At 38.4% G+C, this 20,647-nt stretch overlaps 1 protein-coding gene and 1 pseudogene across 1 annotated transcript; one reads left to right on the forward strand and one right to left on the reverse strand.

Moving 5' to 3' along the window:
• The window catches only part of LOC116015484, a 9,419-nt pseudogene extending 3,583 nt beyond the window's left edge, over nucleotides 1-5,836 (forward strand).
• A 6,300-nt stretch (nucleotides 5,837-12,136) lies between these two features.
• Nucleotides 12,137-20,005, reverse strand: LOC116016008. Its single transcript, XM_031256177.1, has 5 exons — nucleotides 18,112-20,005; nucleotides 17,899-17,904; nucleotides 15,846-17,193; nucleotides 13,261-13,478; nucleotides 12,137-12,756 (listed from the first exon to the last, which is right to left on the reverse strand). The coding sequence occupies exons 1-5, from the start codon at nucleotides 20,003-20,005 to the stop codon at nucleotides 12,137-12,139; spliced, it is 4,086 nt and encodes a 1,361-aa protein (XP_031112037.1).
• Nucleotides 20,006-20,647: the final 642 nt, after the last annotated feature.

The raw sequence follows: 20,647 nt of genomic DNA on the forward strand, positions 1-20,647 counted from the left end.
CATTTCCAGTGTGCGCTGGACCCTTAGGTTTTCTGCCTTTTTAGCATCCTCCATTACTTTGCTCATGATTCTTGGTATTTTCGGAGGTGGTCCAGCCGGTTCACTTGCTGCCCTTTTCTTGCCTGTTGTATTTTCCCCATTCTTTTTCCCTTTATTTTCCCCCTTGTTGGCATCATCAGCACGGGAAAGGAGGATGGACATACCTTCGAAGATTGCTTGAAGTTGGGCAGGCACTTGGTTCGACAGGTCATCGAGTATGGCCTTCATTACATCCTGTCGAAGTTCACTGGAATGTTGAAAGGCTCGAAGCTCTGCTCGCATCTCGGCTAATTCAGCCCTTGCACTTGCAGCCTCTGCTCGAGCTACAGCAGCTTCATCAGTGGCTTTCCGTGCTGCATCCTCAGCCCATATTGCCTGTTCGAGAAGTTCAGCATGACGGCCTTGGGATTCACTTGTGCCAGCAGCAGGCATTGCAGCATTGCGGACAACAACGAGTATTCTTTCGAGCTGAGCCATCTTCTGAGATTGATCAGCCATGAATTGACGTACTTCGCCAATGAAGACTTCTTCGGCCTGTTGATCATAGTCAGAAGTAGGAGATGAGGAACGAGATGTACCTTTTGTCGGAGGGGACTTGGGTGCTTCCAGATTTCCACCCATAACTTGCAGTTGCGAGTCCACCTCTCGATTTATTGTCTGAGGAGCCGCAGGGACACCGGGTTCAGAGCTCAAAGGTAGCTCCATGTCAGGCGCTTCCCGGTTTCCACCTGAGAGATGGATCACTTCTTGCTCCTCACCTCTCGAACCTGGAGCCTCAGCTTCAGCAACTGTGGAGATAGGATCAGCCGGAGAGGGTTCTTCGGTATTGGACGCTTCCCGGTTTCCATCCAATGGAAGTTCCCCCTCAGCGTCACTTCTCGAACCAGTGCTGAGAACTTGGTCATCTGCTGGTGAGGTTGGAGACGAAGTGTCGACAGGTGCTTCCCGGTTTCCACCTTCGATGGTATCGTCAGTACTCCTCGAACCAGCAGGACTTGGGGCAATCTGCTCTAAGTGCTCATTGGACTGCATTTCGGTCTGCTCCGATGAGTCTGGAATGACAATTATTTCAGGAGCAGTAGGAAAACCCGGCAGTGTGAGCAACGGAACTACACCCTCTTAACTGTCTGAGCTTCATCGTTGTCAATCGAGGGTGTGGACGCAGGTGGTGGCAAAAGTAGAATGGTGTTGGGTGCCACTTGAGGTGCTTCAGAGGTCTCGGATTCACCTCTCGAAGCTTCTACCTGTTCGTCCAGAGCAGAGTTACTGACTTGGGACAGTGGGATTGCGGCTGTTGCGATATCATCGTGAGCAACCCCAGAAGTCTCTCCTGGACCTCTCGTGAATTCAATGTTTTGTCCCAAGGAGATGGCAGTGGCGAGCCTGATATCTTCTCGAAATTGGGCATCAAGTTCTGGATCCTCCTCAGGCTCAACCTCGATTTCTTCAGCTATTGCTTTGCCCTTATCAGTTCTTCCACTGTTCAGCTTAGACACTCTTGTTTCGTGGGCAAGGTCTAGGAGTTGATGAGCTGGGATCTCTGAGATACCCAGCCACTGGAGTGCAAATTGTTCTTCTGCCTCCATCTCAGCTGCTTGGGCCATTAGTTGAGTGAAAGGCCTGGTTCTCCAGTTGATCCACCTGATCACCCTAGAGAAGTCATCAAGAATAGGTGCTTCCACTTCCAACTGAGTAGTGACCTCTTCTTCTCCATCATTCTGTTCATCAGACAGAACCTCTGTAGTAGTGATCTCTCGACCATTATCCGAGAGATCATCTTCCAATCTGACATCTGCTATTACTTGAGCAACTGATCTGTCAATCTGAGCAGATTCAGTGGGTGTCAACTCAACATTTAGAGCATGTTGCACTGGGTCCCTGACCACAATGCCCTGATCATCAGCAGCTACCATGTAGTCCTGAGTTTCAGCTGCTGGATCATCTATCTCTCGAACCACCTGTCGTGGCTCTTCTGTATCCCCNTCGACTATGCTCCAAGAGATCATCTTCCACCCTGACTGTGTAGTCTGTCTCTCGAACCATCTCACATGGTTCTTCTGCATCTCCTTGTACTGGATCACTGATCCCAGTACCTTCAACCTCTCGAGCCATCTCTCGAGATAAACCAACAGAGTCACCAGTACCCTCAGCAGTAATATCGAAGATTATCACTCAAATCTCTTGACAGGGACCTGGTAGGGGCACTCTCTCAACCTCAGTGGCCAGTGTGGCCTGAGGTTCCCCCTGGGCTTGTGCCCTGTCCTCGAAGGGTACTTGTATAACTGATGGTGTCACCTCTNGGGCTTTCCTTTTGCCCCTTCCTTTTGGCTGTGAGGGAGAAGATGCAGCCTTAACACCTTTAGCTTTGGGGACTAGAGATTTCGTCCTACCCATATAGGTATTTCGATGAATCTCTTTTCCTTCCCTCAGTTCAAAGCCCTTCAGGCTTAGGAGAAATTGAACAACAAAGCCGAAACCAACCTTTTTACTGATCGACAGGTTGGCGTTGGAGACTGAGCGCATCACTTGCTGTTGGAGGAAGTTGAAGATAATATGTGCCCAGTCCAGCTTGTTGTTGTTCCAAATGGCATGGAGGATTTTGAGGAGGTCTAGACTGACCTCGTCAGTTCCAGACACCTTGCCGAGCACAAATTTCATGATTAGGTCGGCAGCGAGAGCAAACCTCTCCTTTAGGTGGTACTTGCGGAGGGCAGAGGATGCTCTGGGTGGTGCAGTAGCTAGTCGGATTTTCTCCCAGAAGGCTTGCTTGTCCAAGTCGTAATCCGATAGATTCTTTACTGCTTCCTCCGATGACGCGAAATCAAATGCCGTTCTGAGGTCACCTACAGAGGTTGTGATGGGAAATTCATTGAATCGGCTTTCGATTTTACCCTTCGTGACCTTGGCATTTGCGAACCATTCTGTGAAGTCGAGGGGGTGAACGGTCCGGTAGTCGTGCGTCATGTATTTCGTCAGTCAAACTTCTTCAGGACTCTTTCCGCCATTTTTGGATTAGGGGAGTTGGTGATGAAGCCGTTTCTGTCAAGGATACTCCCCGCCTTGACTTGTTTGATCTGAGAGCGAATGTGTAGCAACTCCCTCTGATATGCGTCGGAAGATGAGGTTGATGTAGAGGATTCGGACGCCATTGATGAAGGTTAGATGTTTTGGAGGGAATGTGTACTGCGTTTAGGATTTGGGGATTTTGGGTAAACGGTTTTAGCTTGAAACCGGGTAAAGAAGAAGGATTTGGATTTTATATCATGTGGATTCGGGTTGGATATATGGGTAGGGTTGAATATTTGATCCGAAGAAAGATACCGGTTAATTTCAGAGAAGTAAAAGGTCAGAAATACCCCTAATAACGGTTATGTATGTAGGATATGGTAAGGGTATTTTGGTAAAGTATAATGCGGTTTTTTGATAGTGAGATATAATGAGATGTTTATACAGGCATGCTCCCATTAATCAAGATAATGCCCTTAAGTGCGGAAAACCGTCAGTAATCGATGACCACGTGGCTAGCATTAATATCCAAAGTTAGCCGTTTCCCCTCATATATTCGTTGAACTTATCGGATTCACCTCTCGAAGGTGAATTGTCTTCAACATGAGTTTAAGGATCTTCCCCCTGAGTGATTGATCCCTAAACCTCCTTATTCCTCCGTCTTGATCTGGTTAAGGATCTTCCCCCTGAGTGATTGATCCCTAACCCTCCTTATTCCACCGTTCAGAGATATCAGTTTGTTATCTTTCGAAGTGACCTCTCGAACTACCCTTCTTCGAGATATAGCGTATATAGACAAACTGATCGGGCATCTCTCGAATTACCTTTCGAACACAGATNATGTCTTCACGTCCTTTTTATATGAGAGTTGAGGAATAATTCCGTTGGAGGGAAAATTATTCCGTTTGAAATTTGTCTCCATGCTGATCATGGGTCTTGCATATTTTCAGCATATTTTATGGAGTGGTGATCTTGTAACTTGAACCTCTTGTCTTGTAGTGAATATTCCATAGTTCACTTTCTTGAGTCCATGCTCCACTTTCATCTTTTGGTAAAAGTTACTCTTTTTATATTCCCATTATTCCTTATTTGTAGGGAATCAGACCACTTCAGCATTGGTGCACCTTTTGACCGTTTGTGGTGGAAATCTGACGTGTCATCCATTTCCGCCCATTTTGAAATCCTCACGTTCGGCACCTCTATCTCCATGATATTCTTCTTCTCCAAACTTTAAGTATGCTCCCTTACCGTCATTCAGCATTACTGGAGAAGTGTCAGTTTATCGAGACCAAGGTTGATGTCTCGATTGTTTTGATGTCTCGAACCCAAGCATCGAGAGCTCTACCTCTCGAACTCTGCTTATGTCTCGAGACTTAGTTGATGTCTCGCAGACCCTTATTCCTCCAGTGTTGTCCCGTGCCTTCTTCTGTTTTATCTATGAAATTACAACACGAGATTTCTAAGATGTTCAAACAAGTTTACTTCAAGCTAAAATATTTTCCGAGTTGAGCTCAAAGTTACCCGGTTGTATTTTCGCTCTTGGTTTACTTGTCGAACTTACAACCTTTTGCCTATGTGTCGAGACTTGGGGATTTCTACTTAACAGTTGGTATCATCAAAACCTATTACATGATGTTCCTAACACTTTTTACACATAGGAATACAATTACCCTATTTTTTTTGTTTATACTGTCCTAATTATGAAGTAAATTCTATGTAGTCTTAAAGCAGGCCAGACACCAATGCGTAGTATTGTTTCCATGAGCAGTATGAGCTATGGAAGTGCCATTGATGATTTTAGCTCTGGACACATCAATGTTCAAACTATATCAGAGATATATCAAAAGAGAGAAGTACAATATACAATTTTTATTTAATACAGATAGAAACCATTATTCTATAATTAACTTTTTTTTTAAAATTGTAGTATGGTGATTTCTGGGTGGCTGCCAAAATTGTGGGTATTGAGAGCTCATGGGATTGGTTTTATGTTTCCTGTAAGGCACGTGGTTGTAATAAAAAGTTAGTAAAGAAACAGAATGGACAATATGATTGTGATAAGTGTAAGAAGTCTTGGAGAGAAGGAATTCTCAGGTACAGGGTAAAAGTTAGGGTTGTTGACCTCAATGGAAATGCACCTTTCATTCTTTGGGATAGGGAGTGTCAAGAGCTATTAGGCATGAGTGCAACAGAGTTAAAGTCTAAGATCCTTGAGGTAAATCTTTTCTATTACAAATTATTTGAATTTTTTGTTATTGTGAAAGAATGGTATCTAACAAAATACTATTTAATTTTTCTAGGGACCCATTAGAGTCCCCTATGAGATGGAGTGTTTGGTAAGACTTGCAATGTTGTTCAGGATTGCAGCTAGAAAGGAACAGTTTGAAAACCTACACAATGCCTTTGCTGTTATGAAGGTTATAAATGATCCTAAATTGGTTACAGTCTACTGTCCAGAGTTGTTGGAATCACCTGACAAAGACCTAACTTCTGAATTGCAACCAGTGGATGATGATTTTGAAGATAAGGTAAATAGCTAACAAAAAACACTAATAAACAACTAACAAAAAAAATATACTTCGTACAATTTATCTTATGATATATTTTTTTGATACAGGAATCAGAAGAGGAAAATGTGGCTGAGAGTCCAAATGTTCCTGTGAATCTAGCCAAGGATAATGAGGCAATTGATGCTGGAGCTGTAAAGAGATCATTGCTTGATGAGTTTTCATCAACAAAAAGTACTAAGAAGACAAAGGAAGATCATGTGAAGTGTGAGAAACTGGACTGAATTTCTCCTGAAATATGTGGACAAGTAGTAGATTTTGCAAGGATTTCTGGCTATAAAGACTAAGCAGGACTTAATATTTAAAATTGATGTGCTAATGACACTTTTTGTTGGGTGTAAAATGACAATGTATGGAACTTTATTTTTGTTATATTCAGTACTCTTTTGTTTGCAGGTATTTAAGAATATGCTTACAGTATGGATAATTAAGACTAGAAATGAAATGGTAGAGTGCAATAGTTTTTTTTATGCAGGTTTAGAATTTAGTGAAGAAGTGAAGAAAAAACTGCATCACTTAGTGAGGATGTGAAGAGAAGAATGCATCACTTAATGAGGAAGTAAAGAGAAGACTGCATCACTTAGTGAGTAACTGAAGAGAAGACTGAATCACTTAATGATGCAGTGAAGAGAAGACTAACATCACTTACTGATGCAGTGAAGGGACAACTACATCACTTAGTGTGAAGTGAAGAAAAGAATTCATTTAGAACATGTACTTCTAGGATCTAGGATGTAATATACGTGAATGTGAACTGTAAAAGCTTCTCAATTCCTTTATATTTATGTGATCTGATGTGATACTGTCAATAATCCTTCTACCTTAAAAAAATAAATTACTCTCATACTTATGTAACATACCTTGATACCTTGACAAACTTTTAGCCAAAACATTAATTAGATTGATGTAGTTGCCATTAAATATAATAATATTCAAAGTAACCTAAAAGAAATTAAAACCATTTTCAATGACTTGAATACTTTGATCATCTGACTTTGAAAATGATTCAAAATGTAGTTGTATGTAACATACCTCTGATAGTCTGACTTTGAATCTCCACATTTTCACAATCAACCTAAACAAAATTACATAAGTATGAAAGTAAATTAAAATGTACCTTTTCCAACTAAGTAATTATTTGCAATAATTTAAAACCTTTAAACCTATTTTAAATAGTTAGTAAGATACCTTGATACCTGACAGACTTTTATGTAATTTTGATTAAGTTGTATTCTATACTATTAAATATAATATTCCAATTAACCTGAAAAAAAATATAAAAACATTTTGTAAGTGTTCAAGTTGGATACTTTGATATGATGACTTTGTAAGTGACTACAACTGTATTGGGGTGTAACATACCTCAGATAGTCTGGCCTGGAATTTCCACATTTTTTCACAATAGCATGTTGCTCATACAGGTTCAGCACTTATAAAAACCACTATGTATCAGTCACTTAAGATTATATATCAAATGAATTAGTCCTGTTAAACCAATTACTTCTGTTAATTGGTTTAAACTATGCATGCAGATTGTGTGATCATCATTTGCACCTTTCTTAAAAATTTGTTAGTTTTACATCTCTATTCAAATCATTAAAACAATTAATAACGAATAAAATAAATTCAAACTTTAACGATACAATAAAATCATTAAGATGCAATAAGAGATGCATGGTTAAGAATAACAGAATAGCACACTGACGGTAATAATGTGTTACCGGATATTATTTTAGTATTATTGAGTATTTGAATACAGTATTGAGTGCAGTGCTCAGTGTACAAAATGAGTTGAGTGTTGTTTTGTCTAGTAAGAAGTGTCTTGTCTCACTACGTGGTTGTGAGTCTTTTTATTCCTTTCAGCTCAGTAACGGAGCATTAATGAGGAGTTGAACGTTGGGCATCAATGCCTGAGGAGCTGAATGCTGAGGAGCTGAACGTTGGTCATCAATGCTGAGGAGTGAGGTGTCTTGGGTAGTTTGAACGGCAACTGTCTTGACAAGGTCATGCCAATGGTTCCGGGTCGGGTACCCAATTACCCTGTCACCAGCCCCCCACTCCCTAGCTGGCGAGAATGGCTGAGGTAGCTAGGGAGTAGTAGCTAGGCACTTGTGCTGAAAATTTGGTATGTTAGATTCTAGAAGGAAATTTTATTGGATGGAAACTCCACCGATTTGTGGAATATTTCCTAATTTCCCTGCGATTTTCTTTCCTTGTATGGGCCGGCTTCTTATGTATATAAGGACTCCCTCAGACTTTGTGTCTTTCATCCTTCTTCACCACGGTAACTTAGCTGAGTTGGCTTGTCACTTGCTCATTGCATCCAACATTGCAAGAGGGCACGTGTTCGAATCCTTCTATCATGAGTCCAAAGAGAGCAAGTGCCGAAACAAGCGCGGGGATGAAGAGGTGCCGATCGTTGCGCCTGATGGAGCTGGACAGACGTGAGAAGTTGAAGCAGAGGAAGGAGGGTGGGCACGAAGTCGGGGATACCGTTGAAGATCCACTGACTCTTCCATCAGATGGGGAAGAGGAGAAGAATGTGGCCAAGCAGCCGAAACAAGCTCCCGTGGAAAAGAGTATGGTCATCGTTCTTCTGGCTGAGGATGAGCTCCCTTTGGCAGTGGAGTATCCCAAGCCCTCGAAAACCTAGATTCTGAGTAGTGGTTGAAGAGCTAGTAGTTTTGAAGTGTAATAGAAGTGATGGCATTGAATGTTTATTGGAATGAAATAAAACGTTTACTTCGAACCTGTTTTGTGCCGAGGTCGGATCTCGGTTTTTTTTTTTTTGTTTTTTTTTTTTGAGTTCAACTTCCATAATTATCCGGAACAATTTAGGATATGAACCATCATAACATACTTAGGGAATCCTTAGAATCTTGAAAATATATGCCAAGATTTGTTTTAGGAAATCCCGTTGATATTAGGAATATTGGGAAAACCCTAGGGTTTTGTATAAAAACCCTCCTCCTTCTTTTGTAATCATTCATCCTACCGATTGTATTGCAGTCCTGCTTCCAATAACCCTGGTAAGTTCAATTTTTTTTTAACGTATCCTGACCTCGGCAGCGTACCTGGGTCACGTTGCTGTGACTTTGGCACGAGGCCGAGGTCACGGGCGTGCCTTGGCACGGTGCCGTGGTCACGCCGTTGCTGTTTTTTTTTTTTTTTTTTTTGCTCAGGGTTTTATTTTCGTTTGTCTTTTTTGGTTGAACTGACAGGTTGGTGATCGTGCTTACTAACCAGGTTAGTCGTTTTATTATGGACGTAGATTCACACACTAGGTCTTCTGATGATGAAACTTCCTCCTACGATAGTGAGGAAGCATCGACCCATGATGATGACACTGAGGAAACTTCCTCTTCCTCTCCGTCTTCCTCCCCTTCAGAGCATGTCACCGTAGATCACGATCCCCCTTCCCCTGCTTTGACTGTTGGTCGCAAAAGGAAGAGGCACAAGGTCTCGTACTCTCCCTTAGATAGTTCACTTATCGATAATATCCGTCCCTGTCTAAAACCTGGCGATGTAGAAGATATCCAAGGTCTAGTGTGGGAGACTGTTAGAATTGTTGTACCTGGGCATGATATCATGGAACCCCCCAGACCATCATTTTTTTGTGTTCACCTGTTGTCCGTGCAGCTAGGGCTTAGGTTTATCCTCCACCGTTTCCTAGTTGAATTTTCGAATTTCTATGAAATAGCCCCAGGTCAGCTTGCTCGAAACGGTCACCAGGTTATCGCAGGATTTCTTGCCGTGTGTCGCCATAAACGAGAGGAACCCACCTTAAGTTTCTTCTAGTCGTTGTTTAGAGTCATAAGGTCATCTGGAGAGGCTAAGGGTTTCGTGTGTATCTCTGCTATGCCTCATAAGCAGCTTTTCGATTATCGCCCCTCCTTCAACAAGGATTGGAAATCTAGGTTTTTCTTTGTCTCCCTAGGTGTTCCTTCTCCTTTTACTGTCACATGGGGCACCTGGCAGGGTTGTCGAAGCCCTACAAAATTAATACTGGCTCACTCCACTAATTTGTAGTAGTGGCAAGACCAGGTCGAATCCCAAGAGAACTAATGAGGATCGTTTCTTAAATTAAAAGAACTTAGAGTGAGAGAAACAATTTGAAATAAGTAAATAAAGTAAAATATAATCGTAAACAAGTTCAAGTATGATGATATTTGATTCAAGGGAAAATAAACGTTAAAGATGTGACTAGATCATTGGCTCTTACAAATAAATTGTTAATTCAAGTACTCAGCCAAAGACTAATTAAGATAGCTATAATTAGCCTTTAATCTCCCTAAATTAACTGATTCAAATTAAGCATTCAAACCAACAATTGTTATTGAATAAACTGGGAACGATAGCGTTCCATATTCACCCAATAACATCATTACACTTAAATGGAAAATAACTAAGCCTAAATAACAGATTGAGATAGCTACAACCTGTAACTTAGTCTTCCAGTCCTTTATGTACTGATCACAATAATATAATTAATACCGACTACTCGGTCTAATTGTTTATGACAATTACGGATCATAAACTCATAGATAGCAATAGGAAAACAATAATAAACTAAGTTGTCAATTTAATTCATTATCAGTCTTCCTGGAAAATTAACTTTAAAAGAACATGAAATACATGAATTCAACAAATTAATTGAAATAGAACCTCCCTAAATTCACAACTAAAACTTCAAATCCTTGAATCAAAATAAATAAAATCTAGCCAGACATGGAGAAAAACTATTCTAAAGTTCTAAGAATATGAAAGGAATAATCTGCCCAAAATACATCAGAATAGCTCTCCTTTTATAGGGTTCTGAACCAACAATTCTTCCTAAAATTATTGCTCTTACCAAATCAAAGGCTGATTTCTCTCACAGCTTTAACTTCAAATTCAATTTCCTCCAAGTATTTTCTGTTGAAACCTTCTTCTCCCGCTTCGCTAGTTCTTCCACTCTGTTCGCGAACCAGACTAAACCTTTCTAGCCCTTCCGTTTTGCTATTGCGTACCGTTCGTCTGCACCTATACGTATGAAATAAAAGAGACAAAATAATGCAGCAAACCAAACTAAACAAAAATAAAGCTTAGTGTAATTAGGGATTATTAAATAAGTGGGACCCACACTAATATCTAATTTATTTAAGTTACGTTAACTGTAAGCTTAATTCTATTAAAATTTATTAACTAAAGTTATCTAATCCTAATATAACAAAATGTACTAACTATAATTAAATATAAAATATAAATAATAAAATTAACCTATAAAATCTTATTTAAATATGGTATAAAATATGCTTATCATAATTCCCCCACACTAAAACTATGCTTGCCCTCAAGCATATCCTCATCCTTCAAACATAGACTTTTCCAAACTCCTTCCAAGCCACCTAGAAATATCTCAAAAGTTATTATATATTTAAGGGTTAGAGGTGAAACACACTCAAGAGAACAAGCATGGTTTATTGATAACACTTGAAAATAAATAAATAAAATGACTCACTAGTTTATCAAAAGGAAATGAACAAGACTTAACACCTCACAAAGATTTAAAATTCACTCATTGCACTCATAGTGTCTAAGGTATAGTGTATCAAACTCTCAAATCAAAACATAGCAAGTAATCCCATAGGCTTGCAAGTAAATCAAATCTCCACCACTAGCAAACATGAGTTAAACCATGAATCAAAGGGTCTTTCATTAAAGGTTGTAACTTGGCTAGGGTAAAGGGATATGATAAAAGGAATTTTTAGGCTTAACAAGTTGAAGGAACCACATAAGCCTCAAAATTTCACCCTAAGAAAAATTGCAAAGCCATAAACATATTTTCATTCCTCCATCACCTTCACATTTCATTTTCATGCTTTTTTTTTTCTTTTTTTTTTTCACTTTCTTCATCTTTCATACTTTTTTCCTTAGTCACATATATACTGCATTTCTTTTGTTGCCTTCATAAGACTTTATTCAAACTCTTTCTTTTGTTTCCTAACACTTTCTTTCCTCAATTCTCTTCATTTTTCTTTTTCCATATTTCTCAACTTCATTTTTCATAGAAAAACAATGCTTCACATAAAGAGAACCATCACTTAGATAAATTAATTCAACTCCCAATAAAAACTACACTTTTCAGTTTCCAATTGTAACTTGAACTCACAGTAATACTTTATTGACAATAAGAACAAGCAAAACTTTGTGCAAATAGACTAATATGATTCCTTCAATTCAAGGGTTCAAAATTTATTGGGGGAAAATAATCAAAGAAAAGGGAAAAATAGCTTGTAATGTGGCAATTAAAAGAAAAGAAAGGCTAAAAGCTCAAAGTNCATGCATTGTCCTCAATGTATGCACACATAAAAACTTCACATATTCACAAAGAAATTGAGCATATTTTAAGAAAACTTATTTGAAAAGAAATAAAAAAAAATAGAGAAAAGAAAAAAAAATAATTATTGAATTGGGTTGCCTCCCAAGAGCGCATTTGCTTAATGTCGTTATGCCCGACGTAACCCTGCATGTGTCTTTTTCAATCACAAATACTCCGGGAGGGCTAAATCAACATCTTCGAAACTAAAAATCGACATTCCCTCATGAAAGGGCTTTAACCTGTGACCATTAACCTTAAAAACTTTTCCTGTATCAATGCTTTTAATCTCTATTGCACCATAAGGAAAAACGTTAGAAACAACAAAAGGTCCAATCCAACGAGTACGTAACTTACCAGGCATAAGCTTCAAACGAGAATTGTATAATAAAACTTTTTGTCCTACCTCAAAACTCTTTCTCAAAATCATGTTGTCATGGAACATCTTGGTTTTCTCCTTGTATATTCTAGAATTTTCATAAGCATCTAACCTCAACTCCTCCAATTCCTGCAACTGCAATTTTCTCTCTTCACCAGCCTTCTTCATCTCCATATTACAACGTTGTACTGCCCAGTAGGATTTGTGTGCAATTTCTACGGGCAAATGACAAGCTTTTCCAAAAACCAACCGATAAGGAGACATCCCAATCGGAGTTTTATAAGCTGTCCGGTAGGCCCATAGAGCATCATCTAACCGTAAGCTCCAATCTTTCCTACCTGTGTTCACAGTTTTTTCCAAAATAGACTTTACCTCCCTATTGGACACTTCAGCTTGCCCATTGGTTTGGGGATGATACACTGTAGCTGTTCTATGATGCACACCATACTTCTTGAACAATGCTTCAATTGTTTTATTGCAAAAATGACTCCCTTGATCGCTTATAACAGCACGTGGAACTCCAAATCTGTTAAAGATGTTAGATTTCATAAAACCTGCAACCACCGAAGAATCATCAGTTTTGGTGGCCTTTGCTTCCACCCATTTCGACACATAATCAACAGCTAACAGAATATAATGAAAGCCACAAGAAGATGGAAAAGGTCCCATGAAATCAATACCCCACACATCAAATATTTCCACAATCAGAATAGGAATTTGAGGCATTTCATTCCTATGAGATAATGAACCAGTCTTTTGACATTTTTCACAAGTTTTACAACACAAATATGCATCTTTAAATAAATTCTCCCAATACAAACCACTATCCAACACTTTTCTCGCAGTTCGCTTAGGACTAAAATGACCACCACATGCATAATTATGACAAAAAGTTAAAACTGACTGTTGTTCATTTTCAGGCACACATCGTCTTATTACTTGATCAGCACAAAATTTCCATAGATATGGTTCATCCCAAACATAATATTTAGCTTCACTTCTTATTTTTTCTTTCCTAGACTTACTAAGGTAATCAGGAAAAGCTCCAGTGACTAAGTAATTAACAAGATCAGCATACCAAGGAACCATACCTGATATCTGGAACAATTGCTCATCAGGAAAATTTTCANCATGCATTGTCCTCAATGTATGCACACATAAAAACTTCACATATTCACAAAGAAATTGAGCATATTTTAAGAAAACTTATTTGAAAAGAAATAAAAAAAAATAGAGAAAAGAAAAAAAAATAATTATTGAATTGGGTTGCCTCCCAAGAGCGCATTTGCTTAATGTCGTTATGCCCGACGTAACCCTGCATGTGTCTTTTTCAATCACAAATACTCCGGGAGGGCTAAATCAACATCTTCGAAACTAAAAATCGACATTCCCTCATGAAAGGGCTTTAACCTGTGACCATTAACCTTAAAAACTTTTCCTGTATCAATGCTTTTAATCTCTATTGCACCATAAGGAAAAACGTTAGAAACAACAAAAGGTCCAATCCAACGAGTACGTAACTTACCAGGCATAAGCTTCAAACGAGAATTGTATAATAAAACTTTTTGTCCTACCTCAAAACTCTTTCTCAAAATCATGTTGTCATGGAACATCTTGGTTTTCTCCTTGTATATTCTAGAATTTTCATAAGCATCTAACCTCAACTCCTCCAATTCCTGCAACTGCAATTTTCTCTCTTCACCAGCCTTCTTCATCTCCATATTACAACGTTGTACTGCCCAGTAGGATTTGTGTGCAATTTCTACGGGCAAATGACAAGCTTTTCCAAAAACCAACCGATAAGGAGACATCCCAATCGGAGTTTTATAAGCTGTCCGGTAGGCCCATAGAGCATCATCTAACCGTAAGCTCCAATCTTTCCTACCTGTGTTCACAGTTTTTTCCAAAATAGACTTTACCTCCCTATTGGACACTTCAGCTTGCCCATTGGTTTGGGGATGATACACTGTAGCTGTTCTATGATGCACACCATACTTCTTGAACAATGCTTCAATTGTTTTATTGCAAAAATGACTCCCTTGATCGCTTATAACAGCACGTGGAACTCCAAATCTGTTAAAGATGTTAGATTTCATAAAACCTGCAACCACCGAAGAATCATCAGTTTTGGTGGCCTTTGCTTCCACCCATTTCGACACATAATCAACAGCTAACAGAATATAATGAAAGCCACAAGAAGATGGAAAAGGTCCCATGAAATCAATACCCCACACATCAAATATTTCCACAATCAGAATAGGAATTTGAGGCATTTCATTCCTATGAGATAATGAACCAGTCTTTTGACATTTTTCACAAGTTTTACAACACAAATATGCATCTTTAAATAAATTCTCCCAATACAAACCACTATCCAACACTTTTCTCGCAGTTCGCTTAGGACTAAAATGACCACCACATGCATAATTATGACAAAAAGTTAAAACTGACTGTTGTTCATTTTCAGGCACACATCGTCTTATTACTTGATCAGCACAAAATTTCCATAGATATGGTTCATCCCAAACATAATATTTAGCTTCACTTCTTATTTTTTCTTTCCTAGACTTACTAAGGTAATCAGGAAAAGCTCCAGTGACTAAGTAATTAACAAGATCAGCATACCAATGAACCATACCTAACATCTGGAACAACTGTTCATCAAGAAAATTTTCAGAAATAGGAACTGTATCTTCATCTCTTACCAATCTACTTAGATGATCCGCCACTGGATTTTCAGCTCCCTTTCGATCCTTTATTGTCAAATCAAATTCCTGAAGTAATAAAATCCATCTTATTAGCCTAGGCTTAGATTCTTTTTTTCCCAAAAGATATTTCAATGCTGCATGGTCAGAAAAAACGATGACTTTAGAACCAAGCAAATAAGATCTAAATTTATCTAAAGCAAAAATAACAGCTAAAAGCTCTTTCTCAGTTGTGGAGTAACTGCATTGTGCAGTATTCAATGTTCTTGAAGCATAGTATATGACATGGCTTTGCTTCCCAACTTTCTGGCCCAAAACAGCTCCAACTGCATAGTTGCTGGCATCGCACATAATCTCAAAGGGTAGTTCCCAGTTTGGGGGTTGAATAATAGGCGCACTTGTCAGCAATGCCTTAAGCTTGTCAAAAGCTTCTTGACATTCTTTCCCAAACTCAAAAGTAACCTCCTTTTGCAATAGCTTAGACAAGGGGACCGCAATCCTTGAAAAGTCCTTAATAAACCTGCGATAAAATCCTGCATGTCCAAGAAAAGAACGAACTTCCCTAACTTTTGTAGGGTAAGGTAAGTTCACAATCAAATCCACTTTAGCCTTATCAACTTCTATCCCCTTAGCTGAAATTACATGCCCTAACACAATTCCTTGACTAACCATAAAATGACATTTTTCATAATTCAAAACCAAATTAGCATCAATACATCTTTTCAAAACTTTAGACAAATTATTTAAACAAACTTCAAATGAATCTCCATAAANCATCAGGAAAATTTTCAGAAATAGGAAGTGTATCTTCATCTCTTACCAACCTACTTAGATGATCCGCCACTGGATTTTCAGCTCCCTTTCGATCCTTTATTGTCAAATCAAATTCCTGAAGTAATAAAATCCATCTTATTAGCCTAGGCTTAGATTCTTTTTTTCCCAAAAGATATTTCAATGCTGCATGGTCAGAAAAAACGATGACTTTAGAACCAAGCAAATAAGATCTAAATTTATCTAAAGCAAAAATAACAGCTAAAAGCTCTTTCTCAGTTGTGGAGTAACTGCATTGTGCAGTATTCAATGTTCTTGAAGCATAGTATATGACATGGCTTTGCTTCCCAACTTTCTGGCCCAAAACAGCTCCAACTGCATAGTTGCTGGCATCGCACATAATCTCAAAGGGTAGTTCCCAGTTTGGGGGTTGAATAATAGGCGCACTTGTCAGCAATGCCTTAAGCTTGTCAAAAGCTTCTTGACATTCTTTCCCAAACTCAAAAGTAACCTCCTTTTGCAATAGCTTAGACAAGGGGACCGCAATCCTTGAAAAGTCCTTAATAAACCTGCGATAAAATCCTGCATGTCCAAGAAAAGAACGAACTTCCCTAACTTTTGTAGGGTAAGGTAAGTTCACAATCAAATCCACTTTAGCCTTATCAACTTCTATCCCCTTAGCTGAAATTACATGCCCTAACACAATTCCTTGACTAACCATAAAATGACATTTTTCATAATTCAAAACCAAATTAGCATCAATACATCTTTTCAAAACTTTAGACAAATTATTTAAACAAACTTCAAATGAATCTCCATAAACAGTAAAGTCATCCATAAACACTTCTATGCAGCTTTCAATAAATTCAGAAAAAATACTCATCATGCATCTTTGGAATGTTCCTGGTGCATTACATAAACCAAACGGCATCCGCCGGAACGCAAATGTTCCAAATGGACAAGTAAAAGTAGTCTTTTCTTGGTCTTCTTGAGCAATGGCTATTTGATAGTAACCTGAAAATCCATCCAAAAAGCAAAAACAAGATTTCCCAGCCAATCTTTCTAACATTTGATCAACAAAAGGTAAAGGAAAATGATCTTTCCTTGTAGCTAAGTTCAACTTTCTAAAATCTATGCACATTCTCCAACCATTTTGTATTCTCATTGGTACCAATTCATCATTTTGATTTTTTACCACAGTTATACCAGTTTTCTTTGGCACTACATGCACTGGACTTACCCATTTACTATCAGAAATCGGATAGATTATACCTGCATCTAAGAGTTTAAGAACCTCTTTAAATACCACATCCTTCAATGTTGGGTTGAGTCTTCTCTGTGGCTCCCTTGTTGGCCTGACATCTTCTTCTAAATGGATTCTATGCATACAAACCGCTGGGCTTATACCTTTTATATCAGCTAAAGTCCACCCCATTGCAGTTTTGTGTTCTTTCAGCACTGAAACCAGCTTGTCTTCTTGTTCCTGTGATAACTTATTTGAGATAATAACAGGTAATGTCTCTCCCTCACCTAAGTAAACATACTTGAGGTGATCAGGAAGAGTTTTCAACTCTAAAGTTGGAGCCCGCAACACAGATGGCAACATTTTTTCATGAGTTAAAGTAAAATCAGCATTTGAAAAATCAGCATTTGAAAAATTTAAACCAGTTATTACAGCTGATAAAACTTCACAAGAAGAATCAACAAACTCATCTAAATCAAATTCAGCTTCTAAATCAAGCAAATTTTCAACAAAAACATCTTCAAAAACATCTTGCACCATTGAATCAATTACATCGACATGATAAAGAGAATGATAATCATCAGGGTACTTCATTGCATCAGAAATATTAAATTTAGCAATTTCTCCATTAAACTCAACAGAAAGAATACCCTTATCAACATCTATCTTTGTTTTAGCAGTTTTCATAAATGGTCTACCAAGCAAAATTGGAGTTGATTGATCTATTGCATCATCATTCATTTTCAAAACATAGAAATCAACAGGAAAAACCAGCCCATTAACTTGCACTAAAACATCCTCTACAACTCCAATTGGGTGCACACAAGAACGATCAGCTAATTGAACAACTACACTAGTTTCTTGCAAAGAATTCATGTTTAAAGATTGATAAATGGAAAATGGCATGACATTTATTGATGCTCCTAAATCTAACATGGCACGCTTAATCTTTTTATTACCAATTATACAGGGTAGGGTGAACATACCTGGATCCTTGCACTTTCTAGGAAGATCATTGCTTATCATGGCTGAAACATTCTTACCCAGTATGATTTTCTCCTTGCTCTTCAACTTCCTCTTACCGGTACAAAGTTCTTTTAGAAACTTTGCATACTTCGGAATTTGCTTTACGGCTTCTAGCAAGGGGATGTTGATTTCCACCTTTCTAAAGGTTTCCAGAATTTGATTTTCGTGTTCTTCTTCTTTTGATTTTGCTAACCTTGAAGGAAAAGGGGGTAGAGATGAATTATATTGACCAACAGAGGATTCAGAACTTACCTTAGAATTTTCATTGGCTATAGACTCATTTTCCTCCTTTGATTTTTCTTCTTTTTCCTCTTCCACTGGTAATGGGGATTCTGGCTGAAGTTGCTTACCACTTCTCAATGTGATTGCACTCACATTTTCCTTGGGGTTCACCTCCGTTTGTGAGGGTAATTTCCTTGAAGCTTGAGCTTCCAACTTGCTAACAGAAGTGGCTAATTGGGAAATTTGATTGCCCAATTGTTGAATACCTGCCCTTGTTTCTTGGTGAAACTGTTGAGTGTTATTAGCAAGTGCTTTGACAATTTCATCTAAAGACATACCAGAATTTGAAGCTTGGGGTTGAGATTGTTGAGGCGCTTGGAATTGTCTGAAATTCTGATTCTGAAACCTTGGTTGCACCCCTTGATTCCCATAACTCAAGTTTGGATGATCTCTCCATCCGGGATTATACTGGTTTGAAAACGGATCATATCTTCGATTGGGTTGACCAGAAAATCCCCCGATTGCATTCAACTCTTGACTTGGATTTTGCAGTGTCGGGCACATGTCTGTGGGATGTCCAACAAATGAACATATTCCACATGCTCCTGTGGATTGCATTTGCCCTACAGCCATTTGACGCACAAGAGCTGTGGATTGCATTTGCCCTACAGCCATTTGACGCACAAGAGTAGTTAAATCTGAAATTTTATTTTCAAGTTGACGCACAAGAGTAGTTAAATCTGAAATTTTATTTTCAAGTTGAGAAGAACTTACAGTTAAATCTGAAATTTTATTTTCAAGTTGAGAAGAACTTACCTCATTAACTCTACGGATTGACCCATCTTGAGAAGAACTTACCTCATTAACTCTACGGATTGACCCATCTGCTCGTGTCCCATATTGTTGAGAGTTTTCTGCCAGGGTTGATATTAGTTGTCTAGTATCCGTGGGTGTCTTGTCAACCAATGAACCACCGCTGGCTGCATCCACCATACTTCTATCCATAGGTAACAACCCTTCATAGAAATATTGTATTAGGTGTTGTTCTGAGATTTGATGGTGTGGACAACTAGAACACAACCCTTTGAACCGTTCCCAATACTCAAACAATGTTTCCCCTGTACATTGCCTTATCCCATATATTTCCTTCCTTATATTAGTTGCCTTAGATGCAGGAAAGAATTTTTCTAGAAATAATTTTTTCACATCATTCCACGTAGTAACTGACTCAGGGGGAATATTATAGAGCCAATCTTTTGCTTTATCCTTTAATGAAAATGGAAAAGCTCTAAGGGTTATGTGCTCATCAGTCACCCCACGTGGCTTCATACCTGCACAAACAACTTGAAACTCTTTCAAGTGTTTATGTGGGTCTTCACCAGCCAAACCTCGAAAAATAGGGAGTAAATGAATCAAACCAGATTTTAAAGCAAAATCAACCTCAAGATTCGGTACTGTTATACATAGAGGTTGTTGGTTTAGATCCGGTGTACCTAACTCCCTAAGTGTTCTATTGTTTTGTTCGGCCATTTTACTTACAACCTCCTCGTTTATTGGATCACAGGTTGAATTTACTTCTTCAGAGCTCGATGAGCTATTTCTTTGCTTTGTTTCCTTCCTTAGTTGCCTCGCAACTTTCTCAATTTCAGGAATGTATTGTAATTCTCCTGAATGAGAAGAACGAGTCATGCAACACTAAGGATAATAGAAGCAATGAAAATTAATAATTCAAGAAACAATTTTTAGTTCCCCGGCAACGGCGCCAAATTTGGCAGGGTTGTCGAAGCCCTACAAAATTAATACTGGCTCACTCCACTAATTTGTAGTAGTGGCAAGACCAGGTCGAATCCCAAGAGAACTAATGAGGATCGTTTCTTAAATTAAAAGAACTTAGAGTGAGAGAAACAATTTGAAATAAGTAAATAAAGTAAACTATAATCGTAAACGAGTTCAAGTATGATGATATTTGATTCAAGGGAAAATAAACGTTAAAGATGTGACTAGATCATTGGCTCTTACAAATAAATTGTTAATTCAAGTACTCAGCCAAAGACTAATTAAGATAGCTATAATTAGCCTTTAATCTCCCTAAATTAACTGATTCAAATTAAGCATTCAAACCAACAATTGTTATTGAATAAACTGGGGACGATAGCGTTCCATATTCACCCAATAACATCATTACACTTAAATGGAAAATAACTAAGCCTAAATAACAGATTGAGATAGCTACAACCTGTAACTTAGTCTTCCAGTCCTTTATGTACTGATCACAATAATATAATTAATACCGACTACTCGGTCTAATTGTTTAAGACAATTACGGATCAT

Source organism: Ipomoea triloba, chromosome 4 (genome assembly GCF_003576645.1).
Source record: "Ipomoea triloba cultivar NCNSP0323 chromosome 4, ASM357664v1".
NCBI lineage: Eukaryota > Viridiplantae > Streptophyta > Magnoliopsida > Solanales > Convolvulaceae > Ipomoea > Ipomoea triloba.

Bases quoted from the DNA above. Each gene is read 5' to 3' on its own strand.
- LOC116016008 (XM_031256177.1), bottom strand. From the start codon at position 20,005: ATGACTCGTTCTTCTCATTCAGGAGAATTACAATACATTCCTGAAATT. The intron at 12,757-13,260 runs AACAACAGTCAG...TGTATCATCCCC, and splicing joins ACGATGTGTGCCTGAAAATG to AAACCAATGGGCAAGCTGAA.